The sequence below is a fragment of the Bos indicus genome, chromosome 5 (genome assembly GCF_029378745.1).
Source record: "Bos indicus isolate NIAB-ARS_2022 breed Sahiwal x Tharparkar chromosome 5, NIAB-ARS_B.indTharparkar_mat_pri_1.0, whole genome shotgun sequence".
In the NCBI taxonomy this organism is placed as follows: domain Eukaryota; kingdom Metazoa; phylum Chordata; class Mammalia; order Artiodactyla; family Bovidae; genus Bos; species Bos indicus.
In genome coordinates this window covers 77050351-77068943 of record NC_091764.1, presented here as the reverse complement: position 1 = coordinate 77068943, position 18593 = coordinate 77050351, and the positions used below count along the sequence as shown (strand labels likewise).

General features: G+C 36.8%; 1 protein-coding gene across 1 annotated transcript in view; it reads right to left on the bottom strand.

Annotated features, from left to right (window-relative positions):
• Positions 1-18593, bottom strand: part of PKP2 (plakophilin 2) — an 80215-nt gene that overhangs the window by 41617 nt on the left and 20005 nt on the right. The window contains exon 4 of the mRNA XM_019961357.2: positions 12763-12898. Coding sequence (XP_019816916.2) covers positions 12763-12898 — 136 coding nt within the window. The remainder of the gene's footprint in view (positions 1-12762; positions 12899-18593) is intronic.

The window sequence follows — 18593 nt, the reverse complement described above, 5'->3', positions numbered from 1 at the left end:
GGTGACTTTGTGTTTTAGGCTACAAACATTGAAAGAAATCAGGAGGTGGATGCAGTATTGCTGAAGAGAAATGTTAAGTTACAGACTGAGGGCTTGCTTTCTCAGAGGCTTCCACTAGCATCTGATTAAAACTTTTTAGTTGGTAAGACCTTTTGGTAAGGATCTCAGTCATTTTTACTGTCTTAATGCAGAAATTTATAGGAATTAAGTTGCTGTGAATACATTTCCCCTTAGGATAAATTTCATTACTTTATGAATGATGTCCTAACTGCACAACCGTTTCCAAGCAGGAGAGACCTGCACACTTGGCTTGGTGGCGCATTTCACATTTTCTATGTATCTGATAGGCAGATAAACAGAATTTAAGACACTGTCTTCCAGTCTTACATCTTCCTTTGTCACGACTGGGGAGAGATTAGCAAGTCAGGAATAAAAGTCAAGGCTGTGAGATAATCTAGTAAAAATAATAACCACAATAATAAAACAAAAAATAACAACTCTTCCTCCTATGTCTATCATTAGGAGGTATTGGCATAGTATTAAAAATTTTATATATTAACATATACATTATCTAAGCAATAGGTTGCAAGAACCTTAAAAGGCTAGTACTCTTTGGGTCCCTTTAAGGCAATAAAGAACACTTCCACTTTTGACTCCCTTCCGAGGGAATAGTCAACTTGGGAGACTGGCTACAGCAATTTTGTTGGGTTATGTCTAAAATCATTCTAATGTGTTTGTAAGAAAATGCTAATGATAGCTATCAATTAGATCTGGACCAGCAGATCATCTATTTGATCATCTATTTCAAAAGCAGAAAGGCAAAACTTACTTGAAAACAGCCGATAACTCTTGTGTTTCCCTAATTCTGTCAATAGTTTTTATGATGGCTGAATTCCTATTCTATAAACTCCTTAAACGGTAGATTAACTATGGAGATATTTCATTTCTTAATTTATAACTTACAAGTTGCCTTCTTCAAAATATGATGTGAAATGGCTTACTGGCCCAATTTCATTTCTACCTGTGATGATAGCATGGGTCAGAAGTGGCTAGTGGAAACCTCCACTGCCTTGTCCGGGTGGCATGAATGGCTGGCTTCTGCTCACATCCCTCTGGCCCATTCCATTACCCTGTCACCTTTATCCCCTTGGCTTTCAGCACTTGCTCCAGTCTAGAAAGAAGAAACTTCAGACACACCATACTTGGATAAATGCTGAAATCCAGCTACAGCTTTGCTCACTGGAGAATGTGCCTCCCTAGTGTTTGGCACCTACCTCACATTTAAAAATAGATTTTAGCTATTTTTACCAATTTTATCAATTAAATGAATATAAGTCATATCAAGTGCAAGAAGCTGATGACATTCTGTGTATTGCCTGTAACTTGGACAGCTGGTAATGACTCCTATACACATTTGTTGTTGTTGTTGTTTAGTTGCTAAGTTGTGTTTGACTCTTTGTGAACCCATGAACTGCAGCCCATCAGACTCCTCTGTCCATGGGATTTCCTAGGCAAGAATTCCTAGGCAATTAATACCACTCCAGTATTAACTGCCATTTCCTTCTCCAGGGTATCTTCCCAACCCAGGAATTGAACCCATGACTCCTGCTTGGCAGGTGAATTCTTTATTGCTGAGCCACCTGGGAAGCTCTATATACGTTAGGTCCAATGTTAAATGCACTGTTCCTGCCCCTTTGAATTCAGGGAAACAGGCAGGACCAGAGAAGTTGCATATGTTTATTTTACACTGTATCCTCAGGGGGGAAAAAATACTTTGGGGAAAGGAAAAAAAAAACAGAATTACACGAACATTTCAGAACTTCAAAAAAAACTTCATTTGAAATGGTTTCTAAATATATGAAAGGGCAGAATTGCATACTAGAATTTTAACTTTCTCCTTGATTATTCTGATTCTCTTCCCTGAAAACTCTTAAAGACTTAAATGATGAGGGTTTCTGATAGCAAATAAGTAGAGGGAACAGACAAATTCTCTTGGCATAAGGGCTTCCTCATGCCCTGGTGCCTTCACTCTCAATTCCTTTCCTGTCTGAAATGCTCTGCCATTCTGCCTTTCTGTTGGCGAAGTCCCACTTATCCTGCATAACCAGCTCAAATATTACCTCCCTCCGCAAAGTGCCACTCTTTCTTTCCCTCTCATTACAATTAATCACTCCTTGTAAACTGGCATAACCTTTCAGGAAGGCAATTGTCAATATGTGTTAAAAACTTCAAACATACTCACTTTTAGTAAACTTCATTAGGAAATAATTTGAAATGCAGATACAGATTAACATGATAATAGTAACTACATTATTTATAATACCAAGAAGTAAGAAACCATAAAAGTCCAATGATGGGGGAAGACTGGCTAATAGTTAACTGTCACATATTCATATACTGAGGTATCCACAGAAGAGGCAGAGCAATGCCTGAACTGACAGGGATTTTATTGGTCATATAGTTCCCTCATCAGTTAAATGGGATTATATAAGATTGGCAATTGTGTGCTAGGCCCACAGTAGTTCTCAACATATAGTAGTTACTACTATTATGATGACTATGCCACCGATAAAAAAATATATATTTTGCCATGCAGTGGCATGTGAGATCTTAGTTCCCCGGCCAGGAATCGAACCCATGTCCCTGAAGTGGAAGCATGGCATCCAAACTACTGGACCACTAGGGAATTCTGTTTAAAAAATATCTTTAATGTTATAAGAAAATGATTCATGCAATGTTGCTGAAAAAAAGTTGAATACCTATGCATTTCTGCTCACAGATACAAGGAAGGGAATGTGACTAGGGAGTTTGGGAGAAATGGTGGGATTATAATGTATGAATGGGGATTTCTACTTTGTATTTTTTTTTGAATAGCAAGCATGTATTTATGCATGCTTTTAAAAAACAAAACAAAAAATTCTCATAAAAAAGCTACATATTCAATTTGATGACAGCTATGTATATGCATGCATTAAAAAATTAGAGAGTAAAACCAAAATAATAACAATAGATGGACTGTGGGTTTTTTTCTTTCTTAATTTCCTTCTAAAACATTTTTTCTTTTTTAATTTCTCAAATTTCTTATAATAAACTTATAAAAAGATTTTGCAAAAGAGTTATGGCAGTCACTGCTTCAGTGATGAGATTTGAAGTAGGCATGGAAATAAAACCAGCCTAAGAAGGGTCTTACAGAATAAATTATGGGATTTGTTCTTTATAGTACAGGCAAGCAGGACAGATATTGGAAAGGTCTCCTGGATGCTATGAAGAGGCTGGGCTTAGGTGTGGATAAGAATGGAGGCAGAGAGGTTAATTAGGAGTCAGCTGTATTAACAAAGATGATGGTGACAGGGATCAGCATGGTGGCACCGAAAAGGGAGAGAAAGTGTAGGTAGATTCCAGACATGTGTAAGCAGCATTAACAGGACCTGAAGACTGCATGAGTATGAGAGGTAAGGAAAAAAGAAGGTTCAAAGTCTGTCCATATTTTGGTATCAAACTACCTGAGTGAATTACCACTCAGAGAGGAGAGAGCTATTATTTCAGGGCAAGTGTTATATGATTATCTAACTGCATTCTCACAACAACTCAGTAGTAGGGCTATTATTTTCAGTTTAAAGGTAGGAAAGCTGAGGTTGAGACTGGTAAAGTATAGGTAATTAGGGTACTGGGATTCAGACTCAGCCCCTAGCTACTCTTGAGAGTCAATGCTTGAACATCTCAACTCAGCAGAAAGAACAAGTTTAGAAGGAGGACTGGGAAGTTGAGAAAATGCAGCAAAGACGATGTGTTCTTTTTTAGATGAGCTGGTATTGAGTACAGCAGGATGCCTAGGAAATAGACATGGGGTTTGGAACCTGGGGAAAGACTGGAGATGCTGTGAGTCGTTAGCACTGAGATCACATTAGTGGAAGTCAGAGGAGTGGATGAGGTCGGTCAGGAGATGGTGTCAAATAAGAAAAGCCCCAGGAAAGCATCTAATAAACATAAACATTTAAGGTACAGGTTGAGGATAATTTTTTTTTTTTTTTTTAATAGAGGAAACCTGAAGGAGCCAGAGAGATGGAAAAAGAGCCAGGAGACTCTGGTCCAAAAGAAGAAAGTTTCAAAAAGGAATGAGGAATTGATGGTGTTAAATGCTGAAACTTATATAAAATAATAACTGAAAAGTTGTCAGTGGTCTTAAAAGTTTTTAATTTAAAATACTGACCTTTATATCCAAATTGTTGTTGTTTTTAATAAATACATTAAAAAAACTATATTATCATTCTTAATATTAATGGGGTTTTGTGAATGCCCTTGGGTTATATTGTCACAATTGTTAGATTTCCTATCAAGCATGTATGTGTTTAGGTTTCATATAGTTTTCATGTTTCATTATTCTCAAAACCTGTCTTTGTTTTAGCTTTATCGCACTGAATAAGAGCTAAGAAGGAAAGCACAGGTTTAATCTTACATGTAAGCAGAATGATATTTATAGTCAAGTTAGTAGTTTAAGAGAGTGGAAATCTAGCCCAACTTGGGTAACAAGAGAATATTTCATGTAATCCCACATTATAAAATGAAAGCATGTATAAAATTGCTCAGTTTTAAAAATTGGGAATAAAAAAAGATTTGTGTATAAAGAGGGTTTATTACTAAATATACTATTTTTTTAAAACAATCCTTATTTTTTTCCATGGAATAAACATAGACAAAGGGTCAGTGAGAAATACCCAAGACTTATATAACTTTTAAAAGTAAAAATATATGGAATAGATCTTTTGAAACAATACATAATAGATATCATGAAGAAAAAGACTGACAAATTTACTTCATAAGAATTTAAAATCATGCATAATGAAAGATATCATAAGAAAAGTCAGGAAACAACATTGTCACATAGGTAGCAATGGGCTAATGTGCATAATAAAGAACTCTTACAACTCATTAAGAAACAGGCAAACGTCTTAGAAAAATAACGTAAGTTAAACAATGACAATCGACTGAATAAATACGAAGTCAAAAAATATAAAAGGTTCTCATCTTCATGAATAATTAATGACATGCAAGTGGAGAAAAAAAGACAATGGAAGCTCTGACTTACTACTCAATCTGTAGGATTAATCACATGCTCTTTCTCCTCTGTGAAATCCAGATTTTGAGTACTGTCAAACTGGCAGGTTAGTATATGTTGGCCTTTGGACTCTTATTTATTCTGTTTACCAAGAGCAAATTAGGTATGTTACCCAATGCATTTATGCCAACTGTACTTGTTACTGTAATTATGTAATTTATTTACCTATTCTATGTAATTTATTTACCTATTCTGAAAAAGCTCTGTCTCTCTGAAAGCTAATTTGAATGCTTTAGAAAGACTAGATAAAGGTGAAGAGCTTTGAAAAGATCTGTAATTGGTTGTAACTGGAAGAAATTAACCTAAAAGGCTAGGTAAAAATATAAGAATCTAGAAGGATATGAACTCCAATGAATTAGGGCCATTAGGTTCTCATTTTACTCCAAAAAATCTAAAAATGGCAAATGAAACATAATGGGCATAGTTTATATATGAAAAACAACGACAAACTCTGTGTGTTTATAATTTTTTTAAAGGATTTTCTCTGTAATTCTGATAACCTGATCAGTGATTGTCTTGATTTCAAAAAGAGGAAAATTTATAATATAAAGAAATACCTTTTTTTCTGCTTATCAGATTAGCACAAATGAACGAAGAAGAATCATATCTTGTGATAATGGTGCATGTAAATAGGCACTTGGACACCATGTTGGTGGGAGGGTACATTTGTATAATTTAGGGGAAGATTTATAGCAAGTTATTTGTCAAAATTAAAAATGATTCACCAGTAATGAGGACTGGATTTACCTAGCACTTAAATGGTTTTAAAAACCAGACAAAATATATAATTGTTTCAATAGCTGGACATGAGGCAGGGATGGACAGTGATCCCTAGGAGACGGCGAACAAGGAAGGAGAGCGCTAGTGCTGCCTCAGACCACAGTCTTGAGAGACCCCACGCTGTGGCGTTGTAAGGGAAGTCTTAGGTAGAATTCAGCAAGCAGAGCTGAGAAGGAGAGTGACGAGTACAAGAAGTAAAGGAAGGACGAGTACTAGTAAGAAAAGGATTGCGCAGAAGGAGAACTCCTGAGATCTGCAGAGGGTCCCCATTTAGTATTCAGCAGAGTATTTACCAGTTTTATCTTTGTGAGGAAACTGCCTGAGGCCAGGCAAGTAACTGCCTAAATAAAGTTACTGCTTCTCAGGCTCACAAAGGCCTGTGAACGGTGCCTATTCTCACCAGCCAGCCAGATAGACAAGGTTAGTCAAAGAGCTATTTTAACTGTCTTGCATATGTTGAGAAACATGTTAAGTATAGACAGAAGATATAAAAAAAGACTAAAATTGGACTTCTAGATATGAAAACTATAATTTACAAAATAAAAAGTACACTGAATGAAATAATGGCATATTCAACAATGCAGAAGAAAAGGTCAGTAAATTTAAAGCATAGAAACTGAATTTACCCAAAAAGAAACATACAGGAAAAACAACTAAAAAAGAAAAACAGAGTACACATGAACTGTGGTACAACTTCAAGCAGCCTAATATATATGTAATATATGTAATGGCAGTTCTCAGAGGCAGGACAGAAGATTTCCTAAATAAAATTTCAAAATTTGATGAAAAGTAGAAATCCACAATTTTGAGAAGTTTAATGAACTCCAAACCACAAGAATGGTCTAGTGGTTTTCCCTACTTTATTCAAATTAAGTCTGAACTTGGCAATAAAGAGTTCATGATCTGAGCCATAGTCAGCTCCCGGTCTTGTTTTTGCTGATTGTATAGAGCTTCTCCTTCTTTGGCTGCAAAGAATATAGTCATTGTGATTTTGGTGCTGACCATCTGGTGATGTCCATATGTGGAGTCTTCTCTTGTGTTGTTGGAAGAGGGTATTTGCTATGACCAGTGCATTCTCTTGGCAAAACTCTATTAGCCTTTGCCCTGCTTCATTGTACTCCAAGGCCAAATTTGCCTGTTACTCCAGGTATTTCTTGACTTCCTACTTTTGCATTCCAGTCCCCTATAATGAAAGTGAAGTTGCTCAGTCATGTCCGACCCTCAGCAATCCCATGGACTGCAGCCTTCCAGGCTCCTCCATCCATGGGATTTTCCAGGCAAGAGTACTGGAGTGGGGTGCCATTGCCTTCTCTGCTATAATGAAAAGGATATCTATTTTGGGTGTTAGTTCTAAAAGGTATTGTAGGTCTTCATAGAACCGTTGAATTTCAGCTTCTTCAGTATTACTGGTAGGGGCATAGACTTGGATTACTGTGATATTGAATGGTTTGCCTTGGAAACGAACAAAGATCATTCTGTCATTTTTGAGATTGCATCCAAGTACTGCATTTCAGACTCTTTTGTTGACCATGATGGCTACTCCATTTCTTCTAAGGGATTCCTGCCCACAGTAGTAGATGATAATGGTCATCTAAGTTAAATTCACCCATTCCGGTCCATCTTAGTTTGCTAATTCCTAGATTATCAACGTTCATCCTTGCCATCTCCTGTTTGACCACTTCCAATTGGCTTTGATTCATAGACCTAATATTCCAGGTTCCTATGCAATACTCCTCTTTCCAGCATCGGACCTTGCTTCTATCACCAGTCACATCCACAACTGGGTGTTGTTTTTGCTTTGGCTCCATCCCTTCATTCTTTCTGGAGTTATTTCTCCACTGATCTCCAGTTGCATATTGGGCACCTCCTGACCTGGGGAGTTCATCTTTCAGTGTCCTATCTTTTTGCCTTTTCATACTGTTCATGGGGTTCTCAAGGCAAGAATACTGAAGTGGTTTGCCATTCCCTTCTCCAGTGGACCACATTCTGCCAGACCTCTCCATCATGACCAGTCCGTCTTGGTGGCCCCACACAGTATGGTTAGTTTCATTGAGGTTTGTGATATTGTACAGGAGACAGGGAACAAGACCATCACCAAGAAAAAGAAATGCAAAAAAGGGAAATGGCTTACAAAAAGGTGTGAAAAGAAGACAAGCAAAAAGCAAAGGACAGAAGGAAAGATATACCCATTTGAATGCAGAGTTCCAAAGAATAGCAAGGAGATATAAGAAAGCCTTCCTCAGTGATCAGTGCAGGCATCACTGACTCGATGGACGTGAGTTTGAGTGAACTCCAGGAGTTGGTGATGGATAGGGAGGCCTGGTGTGCTGCAATTCATGGGCTCTCAAAGAGTTGGACACGACTGAGTGACTGAATTGAAGTGAACTGAGAACTACCATATGATGCAGCAATTCTAATTCTATGTGTTTATCCTAAGGAAACAAAAACACTAACTCAAAAAGATATATGAATCCCCATGTTCACTACAACATTGTTTATAATAGAGACATGGAAACAACCTAAGTATCCACTGATGAATGAGTAGATACAGGAGTTGTGGTGTTGTGTGTGTATACATGTATATAGTCCATATATACACAGAATATTATTCAGCTATAAAAAGGAAGCAATTATGGTCACGGCAACAACATGGATGGACCTTATAGGCAGTATGTGAAGTGAAATAAGTCAGGACAGACAAACACCCTATGATCTCACTCACATCTGGAATCTAAGAAACAAACAAAACAAAAACAAAATCATAGATCTATACAGAGAACAGGTTGGCAGTTGCCAGAGGTTGGGGAGGGGGTTTGAGGTGGGGTACACTGGGTGAAGGGGGTCAAAGGTACAAATTTACAGCTGTAAAATCAATAGTTCCAGGGATGTAATACACAGCCTGATGACTATAGTTAATAATATGGTACTGCGTATTTGAAAGTTGCTAGATAGTAGATTTTAAAACTTCTCATGACAAAAAAAAATCTCATAACTATGTGTGGTGATGAATGGTAACCAGATTTATTGTGGTGATCACTGTACAATACATTCATATATTGTATCATTATATTGTATGTCTAAAACTAATATGTTATATGCCAATTATATTTCAATTAAAAAAAAAACACAAAAGACAAAACAAAAAGCAGGAAAAACTGTTATTAAGAATATTAAAGTATAAGCCTTTCCCTTTCTTCCAAAAAAAGAAAAGAAAAACAACAAAAATCCCCCAAATTAAATTCCTCAAAAAAAAAACAAAAACAAAAAAAACCCAACTAAAAAACCTTATAGGTAAAAATCATACTTAAGAATGAAAGCACAACTGAATGCTTTCCCTTATGATCAGGAACAGGACAACATATCCACTCTTCTTTTTAACACTGTACTGGAGGTTCTAGCCAGCACAAAATAAAAGATTGGAAAGGAAAAAAAAAAAACCTGTCTTTATTTGTAGATGGTATGATCTTCTATGTAGGAATATGATGAATCTACAAATATGTTACAAGAGCTAATAAGTAAATTTAGTAATAACACACATACAAAATCAACAGATAAAAATGAACTGAATTTCTATCTACTATCATGAAACTATCAAAAATTAAAAAACCATGACCATTTATAAAAGCATCTAGAAATATGGACTTTAAGGACAGATCTGACAAAAGACATGAAAGATCTCTAGAGTAAAAAGTAAAAAACACTGCTGAGAGAAACTAAAGACCAACATAAGTGGTAAAATATACCATGTGCAGAGGTCAGAAGACTTGCTTAGATGTCAGTTCTCCACAGATTGATCTATAGATTCAATGCAACCTCAAAACAAAATCCCAACTGTTGGTTTTAAAATATGGAAATTGACAAGTTTATTTCTAAAATTCAAATGGAACTGCAAAAAAACCTATAACAGCCAAAATAATTTGAAAAAGAACAAAGTCAGGGGACTAGCAGTACCTAATTTCAAGACTTAATATAAAACTATAGTAATTGAGACAGTATGGTATTTGTATAAAGACAGGGGTCAATGGGATAGAATGCATAGTCCAGAATTAAACTCATGTATATGATTAATTCCTTTTCAACAGAAGTGCAAAAATAACTCCGTATCAAAAGGATAATCTTTTTGACAAATCCTGCCTAAACAACTGCATATGTTGATATATATGTTTTAATGAAAGGAACTTTGGTAAACATCTTGCAATATATACAAAGATTAACCACAAATGGACTATTCAACTATAAAGTCTTATACTTATAAAAACTTCTGGAAGAAATAGGAGATTGTTTTTGTGACCTTTGAGAACAGAAAGATTTCTTGGATACACCATGAGAAGTGTGATCCACGAGGAAAAAACTGATAAATTATACTCCATCAAAATTTAAAACTGTTGAAAGAATGAAAAAACAAAACACAACTGAGTGAAAATATTTCCAAATCACACATATGAAAAAAGACTTATATCCAGAATCTATAAAGAAATATCAAAATTCAATAATAAGAAAACAGAAGACCCAAATAAAAAAACAGGCAAAAGATCTGAAAACATTTCACCAAAGATGGTATCAATATATAGATAACAAGCAAATGAAAAGATGCTCAACATCAGTCATTAGGAAAATGCAAATTAAAACCACAGTGAAAAACTACTACAAACCTATTGCCTCTAATTAAGACTGACCATATCCAGTGTTAGGACACAGGGGAACCAGAACTCTCATACATTGCTAATGGGAATGTAAAATGGTATAGTTACTTTGTAAAACAGTTTGGCAAATCCTTAGTCAAACAACTACAATATCATCCAGGTATTCTACTCCAAGGTATTTACCTCAGAGAAATTAAAACATCTGTTTGTAAACATATGTTCATAGCAGCTTTATTTGTAATAGCCAAAACTCAAATGCCCATTGACAGGTAAGTGGATAAACACATTATGGTAACCACAAAACAAAATACTACTCACACACCCACACCCACACCCATACCTTTTGATACATACAACCTTAAAAGATTTAAGCTGAATAAAAGAATTCAGACCAAAAAAATGCATATTTACTCTATGATACCATTTATATACAATTCTAGAAAATTCAACTAATCTATAGTAACAGAAAGCAGATCATTAACTGTGGGTTGTGGAGGGGTGGGATGTACTGATTACCAAGGGGCACAAGCAAACTTTGGAGGTAATGAATTTGCTCACTGTATTGATTGTGATGATGGTTTCACTGTATCAAAACATGTATCAAAAATTTTGTCATTTTTAACCTTAATAAAACTGTTAAAAAACTGAACAAACAAAATTAGTGCATTCATACAAGAGAAATCTATGTAGCAGTTTTAATTAACACACACACAAACATATATATGGAATCTAGAAAGATGGGACTGATGAACCTATTTGCAGGGCAGCAAAGGAGACACAGACATAAAAAACAGACTTGAGGACACAGTAGAGGAGGGTGAGGGTGGGATGAATTGAGAGTTAACGCTGAAACATATACACTACCATATGGAAAATACACAAGGAGCTCAAATCCAGTGCTCTGTGACAACCTAGAGGGGTGGGATGGGGTGGGAAGCATGTTTAACAGGGAGAGGACATGTGTATACTTACGGCTGATTCACGTTGATGTATAGCAGAAACCAACACAATATTGTAAAGTGATTATCCTCCAATTAAAAAGAAATAAATTTTAAAAAAATCTATGTAGGTAGCAGTTTTAAAGAATGAAGGTAGGGCTAATATATACTGAAGATTTTCAAGATATAGTGTTAAATTAAAACAAAGTACTGAGTATTGTAAGTAACCTGTTATTTGTGATTTTATTTTAAAACAAAAAGGATATTTAATCCACCCATCCAATAACTGCTTCTACATGCATAAACTATCTCTGATACCTTAAAATTGATGTGAGAGACAGAGAGAGAGGCGGGGAGGAGGAGGATAGAGAATGGGAGGTTGAGAGAAAAAGAGGGAGATGGAGGCCTAGACTGGGGTTTGGAGTAGGAGAAAAACTTCTTTTCACTATGTACCTTTTTAAACTATGATTTTTCCCCCCCTACAAATGTACCATTTAAAACAAAGTGACCTATTGATTCTATCTTGGAGTATCTGTCCTATACCAACACTGGTGGAAATGCCAAAAGATATATGTATAAAGCTATTCATTGAGTCACTGTTGTAATGTTAAAGAAACTGTTTAAGGAAAATAAAAACTTAGAACACATTGCTCACATTTAATATATTTTTTAAATATAGAAAACAATAGCCTAAAATGTACACTCATTTTCTCTCTCTCCCCTCTTCTCTCAAAAAAATCTGAAAGTACACAGACTGCTATAAACAATTATCTCTGGAGATGGTTCTAAAAGGAGAGGTCAGACAAAGAAAGGAGAGGTACATGTAGTCATTTTTGTTCTAATTTTCTGGATTGCAGAAAATTTTTTTGGTAATCAGTGTATATTTCCTTTTAGATTAAAAGGTCTCAATAAAAGATTATTTTTAATTATTTAATTACTTTAAAAATAAGCTATGATTGACATGAAAAAAATGAAAGTTAAAGTCACTCAGTCATGTTCGACTCTTTGGGACCCCATGGACTATACAGTCCATGGAATTTTCCAGACCAGAATACTGGAGCAGGTAACCGTTCCCTTCTCCAGGGGCTCTTCCCAACCCAGGGTTCAAACCCAGGTTTCCCACATTGCAGGCGGATTCTTTACCAGCTGATTCACCCGGGAAGCCCACAAATAATTCAATAATTTCAAATATTAAATTAAATTTGGTTTCAGTTTGTAGGATCACCATCCTGTATAGATGTGAAACTAAGCTTGTTTTGCACCAGACTTGAGATGATATACTCACCCTTTTCCGTGCTTCAGATTTCTGGAAGCACTCATGCTGTATGAAAGTAGCTGCAATAGGAATCTTGGACGGTGGCGTGTGGTCTGCCTCAAGCATACTCACTGCTCGCTCCAGAGTCATCTCCGTGTCTACATTCCTAGACAAACAATCACAGATTCAGCAAGATTCCAAACCTGCTCCCTCCTCCCTGACAACTTGATCCTCCAGGGGATAACCTGCCTAATATCAGGAAGCACCTAGAACATCTGAGCCTTGGATCCTGTTTAGGCAAAGGAAAAATTAGCTTCTGAGGTCAGAAGGTACAGGAATCCAGCAGCAGAAACACTCTACTTCTGGTCAGACTAGCTTCTGAGGACACTACTGAATTGAGAAGAAACTTCCCTCTATTTAAGATACATATATGTCTCACATGAAATATAAATGTATCTGACATGAAATTGAAAAGAAATTTGGTCACAGAAATTAACAATTATCCATACCTTGGTAATCTCATACCTGAAAGTTAAATATCTTCCCTCAAAAATTATTAGATTTTTCTCACAGCTGCTCAAAATCTGTTATTATACCTGAGAGTAAGTTTTAAAAGAAGCATTCTAAAAGTGCTACTATTTAATGAATATATAGTATATAAACGGTATAAGACAGGAAAACTGAGTTTGGTTAAAATAGGTTATGACAGAATCCAATAGGAAAGATACTGATTAAATGCAATAATATTAATAAAAAGCCCCTTTTAAATACAATTTAATAAACATTCTGTTACCATTGTAAAGACATTCAGCTACAGTCTAAGTAACATACTTTGTCCTCTACTAATTGCAAATGCATACAGTATTGATGAAATCGGATATAGTCTGATACTGAGAAGATAATTTATAGAGAATAAATAAAATTGCTATGAATAAAACAATAACTCCCAAATGCCTCACAAAAGTGGCATTAATTCTCCTTCCCCTTTTATTTCTGCCTGGAGGGTAACTAAGTTTAGGCAGCCTATTACCAAGGTGTATTTGTACTTCCTTTTTTATTTTTTAAATTTTATTTATTTATTTTAAAGACGCTTGCTCCTTGGAAGGAAAGCTATGACAAACTTAGACAGCATATTAAAAAGCAGAGGCATTACTTTGCCTACAAAGGTCTGTACAGTCAAGGCTATGGTTTTTCCAGCAGTCATGTATGATGTGAGAGTTGGACCATAAAGAAGTCTGAGTGCCAAAGAATTGATGCTTTTGAACTGTGGTGCTGAATAAGACTCTTGAGAGTCCCTTGAACTGCAAGGAGATCAAATGAGTCAATTCCAAAGAAAATCAAACTTGAATATTCATTGGAAGGACTGACGCTAAAGGTGAAGCTCTAATACTGTGACCACCTGATTGGAAAAGCCCACTCATAGAAAAGACCCTGATGCTGGGAAAGATTGAAGGCAAAAGGAGAAGAGGGGGGCAGAGAATGAGATGGTTAGGACAGCATCACTGATTCAATGGACATGAATTTGAGCAAACTCCCGGAGATACTGAAGAACCAGGAAGCCTGGCATACTGCAGTCCATGGGGCCACAAAGAGTCTGACATGACTTAGCGACTGAACAACAACAACAACAAAGAATCCCCTCAGAGAAACCACACTGAGGATGGCAACACCTCAGGACTGCGGCTAAAGACATGCCTTAAAAGTAACCTAGGATTCTCTTTGGTGTCAATGAGGATCACACCTGATTCATTAACAGAGACTTCTAAGACATTATGGGAGGGTATTTTCCAGCATCTGCTAGCAAGCATGGTGAAGAAATTCTCTCTTATATCAGGCTAACCCACCAATACATGCACCTATGTACCAACGGAGCATTTTTATGTTGTGAGGAGCATGTCTGTGTGTGAATGGGCGTGGCACAGGTGAGAGGATAAGAGTAACGGGCCTCATGACTAAAAACTAATTCCCACTGCTTCTAAAACACATGTTCAAACACAGAAGTGTTACGTCATGAGTATAAGGGTATTAAAAATGAAGCAGTCCTGGCATCTATACTGAGAATTATATAATGATCTCATATTTTAAACTTTTATGCCTCAGGAGTCAATTTAATTGGTAAAAATGTAGGCTATTACCATTAAAACTAGAATCTGAATCACTTTTATTTAACATAAACTCCCTTTTAAAAAGAGATGGAAATATTTCACAGGCATGGACTCCAATTACTTTACAGGGAAATCAAAAGTCAAAAAAATTGTAAGTCTTTCACCATCTACCACTATAGGTGTTTAAACTGATGAGACAGCATTCATAAGCTAAGAATAACCTTCTGTTTAATACTTCTTTTTTTAAGATTTAGCCATTAATCCATTTCATAAGTCATAAATGACTCAGGAAAGTTTGAATTTCCCAACAAAATTTCCCATCCAAACCAAAATTTCCCAACCAACAAATAATTCCATTACTCTAATCCTTTATTTTCCTGAACATGATTCACAAAGAAGTTCTTCATTCACTGCCAGCCAACCTAATGCTACTTCAGTTTATCACTAAAAACAATTCCCAAACAGAACAAAGACTTCCTCAACAAGAACGTCTGCCACAGCTGTCAGGGCATCAATTTTCTCTTTTGTTACTGTCTGTAAAGTCTAACCGTATAGCACAGCATATGTTCTGACCTCAGTCTGGCTCCGTCTCTTGCCATCCTCCACCCCATCTCCTCTCCCTCCCCTAATGGACTAACTCTTCCTCCAATCACACTCGACTTTTAACCCTTCTCTAATTGCTGCATGCCCTTCACAAGCCACTCTCTCTGATGTTTCTAGGAAACCCACCCTTCTACCTATTTCTTTTCATTCTTCAAGACTCAATTCAAATATCATCCCTTCTGTATTCGTATCCCCAGCTAAAGCTATTCCTTTCCTCCTCTATTCTCTCTTTACCCAATGGAATTGGAGTCTGCCCACCCAATACACAGTGAAGCCTATCTAATGACACTGGGTTGTGCTGAAGGAAACTACAGTGTTTGTTATAGGACACCAAGCAAGGAGAAAGGGCAGCTCATGCTCAAAAAACAGGATGGCTGTCAGGACAGGATATTTAAAAGGAAAACTAGGGGTGAGGGTTGCAGGGTGCCTAATCAGCTTGTGGATATTCTTCTCATTGATTCCTAGTGGGGTAACAGAATGATGTTCCAGGAATCAACACTCAGCCTTCCAGTTCCAACCAGTATGGGGTCAAGGTGCTGGTGGTGAGCATGTAGTCACCATCCACCATGATTAGGGGTCCTAATTTCTGCAAAACAACTCTAAGATACATGTCAGATTGTTATATCCTCAGGGTGAACCAGGAGTCCTGTGACTCGTGTTCTAATCATTAACTGCTTAAGCTCTTGCTCTTTGGGTCTTAGAGAAAGCCTAGGAGACTAAAGCCTTTCTTCAAACAAGAAACGGGGGACATGGAGGGAATTTTGTACCCAGGCAAGGCCCTGTAGGCTCCTTTTTGGTCTCCTTCAATCTCTCTCTCTTCCTCCCTACTTTCTTCTCTGCCTCCCTTTCTTCCCTCCTCCTTCCCTTTCTGCTCACTTACAAAACATTTCTTGAAGCCTATAGAAATGTGGCTTGGGAGAAAGGGTTGGGGAGGGAAGGATCAGGACGAGCAGTTGTTCCTGGGTTCCATTATCAACTGAATGTATTCTCCAATAGTGAGTCTTTTCAAGCACTTTAGTTAATATGTTAATATGATGTCAATACATTCATCATAAAATGTAAACAGGAAGCAATGTAAAGTATTATTGGTCAGAATATAAGTAATTATAGGAAAAAATTAAAAACATGTACTTTTTTTTTTGGTATGCAATCCCTCAGCAACCACATTCCTGACAATAACAACACAGCCCTACCCCACGCTGGTTCACAGATATCAGAACAGCTCTGAAGGTCAAGCAAACACCAGATGATGAATGAAGAGCTCCCCTGTGTTGTCAGATGCTTAGGAAATGCAAACCCTCCTACCTCACAAAGATTTTAGGTGTGATGAAAGCACTGCTTTACAAAGGTGACTTTAGAGTGGATATGAGCTTCTAGAGACAGTTTTGAGGGCATTACAAAAGTCTTAGCTGAAGCAATAAAGTTGTGAACTGGACTGTTAAAAATGGAAAGAAAGATATAGTTGAAAGAGACCTGAATAATCAAAGAACTAAAGAAGCAGGTAACTAAGAGGATGTGAAGGGAAGTTAATGTGACATCTTTTCTGTTCTGTGCTGCTCTACATCACAAACTTGACTGGCGATCATACCAGAGACACAGTCACTCACCTTTGTCTCCCTCTAGCAATGCAAAAGCATCACTCTTTTGTTCTCTGAATTCCTACAGACACCAGTACAATCTAGTACTTGATGTGTCTTATTTTTTTCTTTATAGACCTTCTCTAGACCTTCATATATCCCATTAAATTTTTATCTCTATGGTGCTTACTGAAGTGCTGGGTACAGCGGAGCACCCTAAGATTCATTTGCTGAACCACCAGTCCGTTACATGTACAGAAATCATATTTTCATAAAACCGATTACAGTGTTTTACTTAGTGATTTCTTAACTCTTTTTCAATAGTCTGATTTAGAGCAGCTGTTGACTACCTATCTTCTACTCCAGTGTTTTGATTTTCAGCTACATTAGAAACTGACCAGCCATTCTTCTTTTAGAAACAAAGACCCATTGTTTAATACCTTCTGTCATTATGCAGGATTACAGTTTTAGAGAGTATAGTTTTATTCCTATTCCACAGGAATGTTCCACAAATGTGAAAGAACACTTCTTCACACGTGGGACTTTGTGAAAAAATCGAATTCCAAATATAGGCACTAGATAGAGCTTGAAATGTGAGATACTGCAAGGCACAGGAGAGCAGAGCATGTGTTCTCAGGGGCAGCCTGGGGAACTGAAATGAACCATGGAACACATCAAAGGAGGAAGAGAATCAGATATGGATGCCATCTTGATCATTATAGGAAATATCCCTGACCCCATTTCCTTCCCATACATAGCAGCATTTTCAAGAAGTGGTCATTTCTATGATTTCTGTTCTCTAGGACGGCAACTTTGGGAATCATTAAGAATAGATTTCTTGCCCTTTATTTTATTTCTTGATCCCAAGTATTTATTCTATTCCTGGAACATGATTAATTATTGTAATAAAATTTTCTCTATTAAAACAATAACTCAAAATTAGAGGGAGAGCAGACAGGTAAATGAATAACCACAATGTATTATTCTGTAGTACAGACACCCACACAGTGCAACTATCTGGAGCACCTAGTTGGCGAGGCAAGTGGTCAGGTGGTAACTGAGATAAATCTAGAATCACGATTCAGTTCAGTTCAGTTCAGTCGCTCAGTCGTGTCCGACTCTTTGCGACCCCATGAATTGCAGCATGCCAGGCCTCCCTGTCCATCACCAACTCCCAGAGTTCACTCAGACTCACGTCCATCGAGTCGGTGATGCCATCCAGCCATGATTAGCCAGCCAAAAAATAGCTACAGGGAAGAAATAGATTAGATAGGTAGATAAGAAAAGAAGGAAGGAAGAGGGAAAGAAAGGAAGGAAAGAAGAAAAGAAGGCACAAAGATAAAAAGAAATAAAATAAGTGAATCAATACTTATTCCAAAGAAGGGCAATGCCAAAGAATGTTCAAACTACTATACAATTCTGCTGATTTCACATGCTAGCAAGGTAATGTTCAACATCCTTCAAGTTAGGCTTCAACTATATGTGAACCGAGTATTTCTAGATATAAAAGCTGGATTTAGAAGAGGCAGAGGAACCAGAGATCAAATTGCCAACATCTGTTGGATCATAGAAAAAG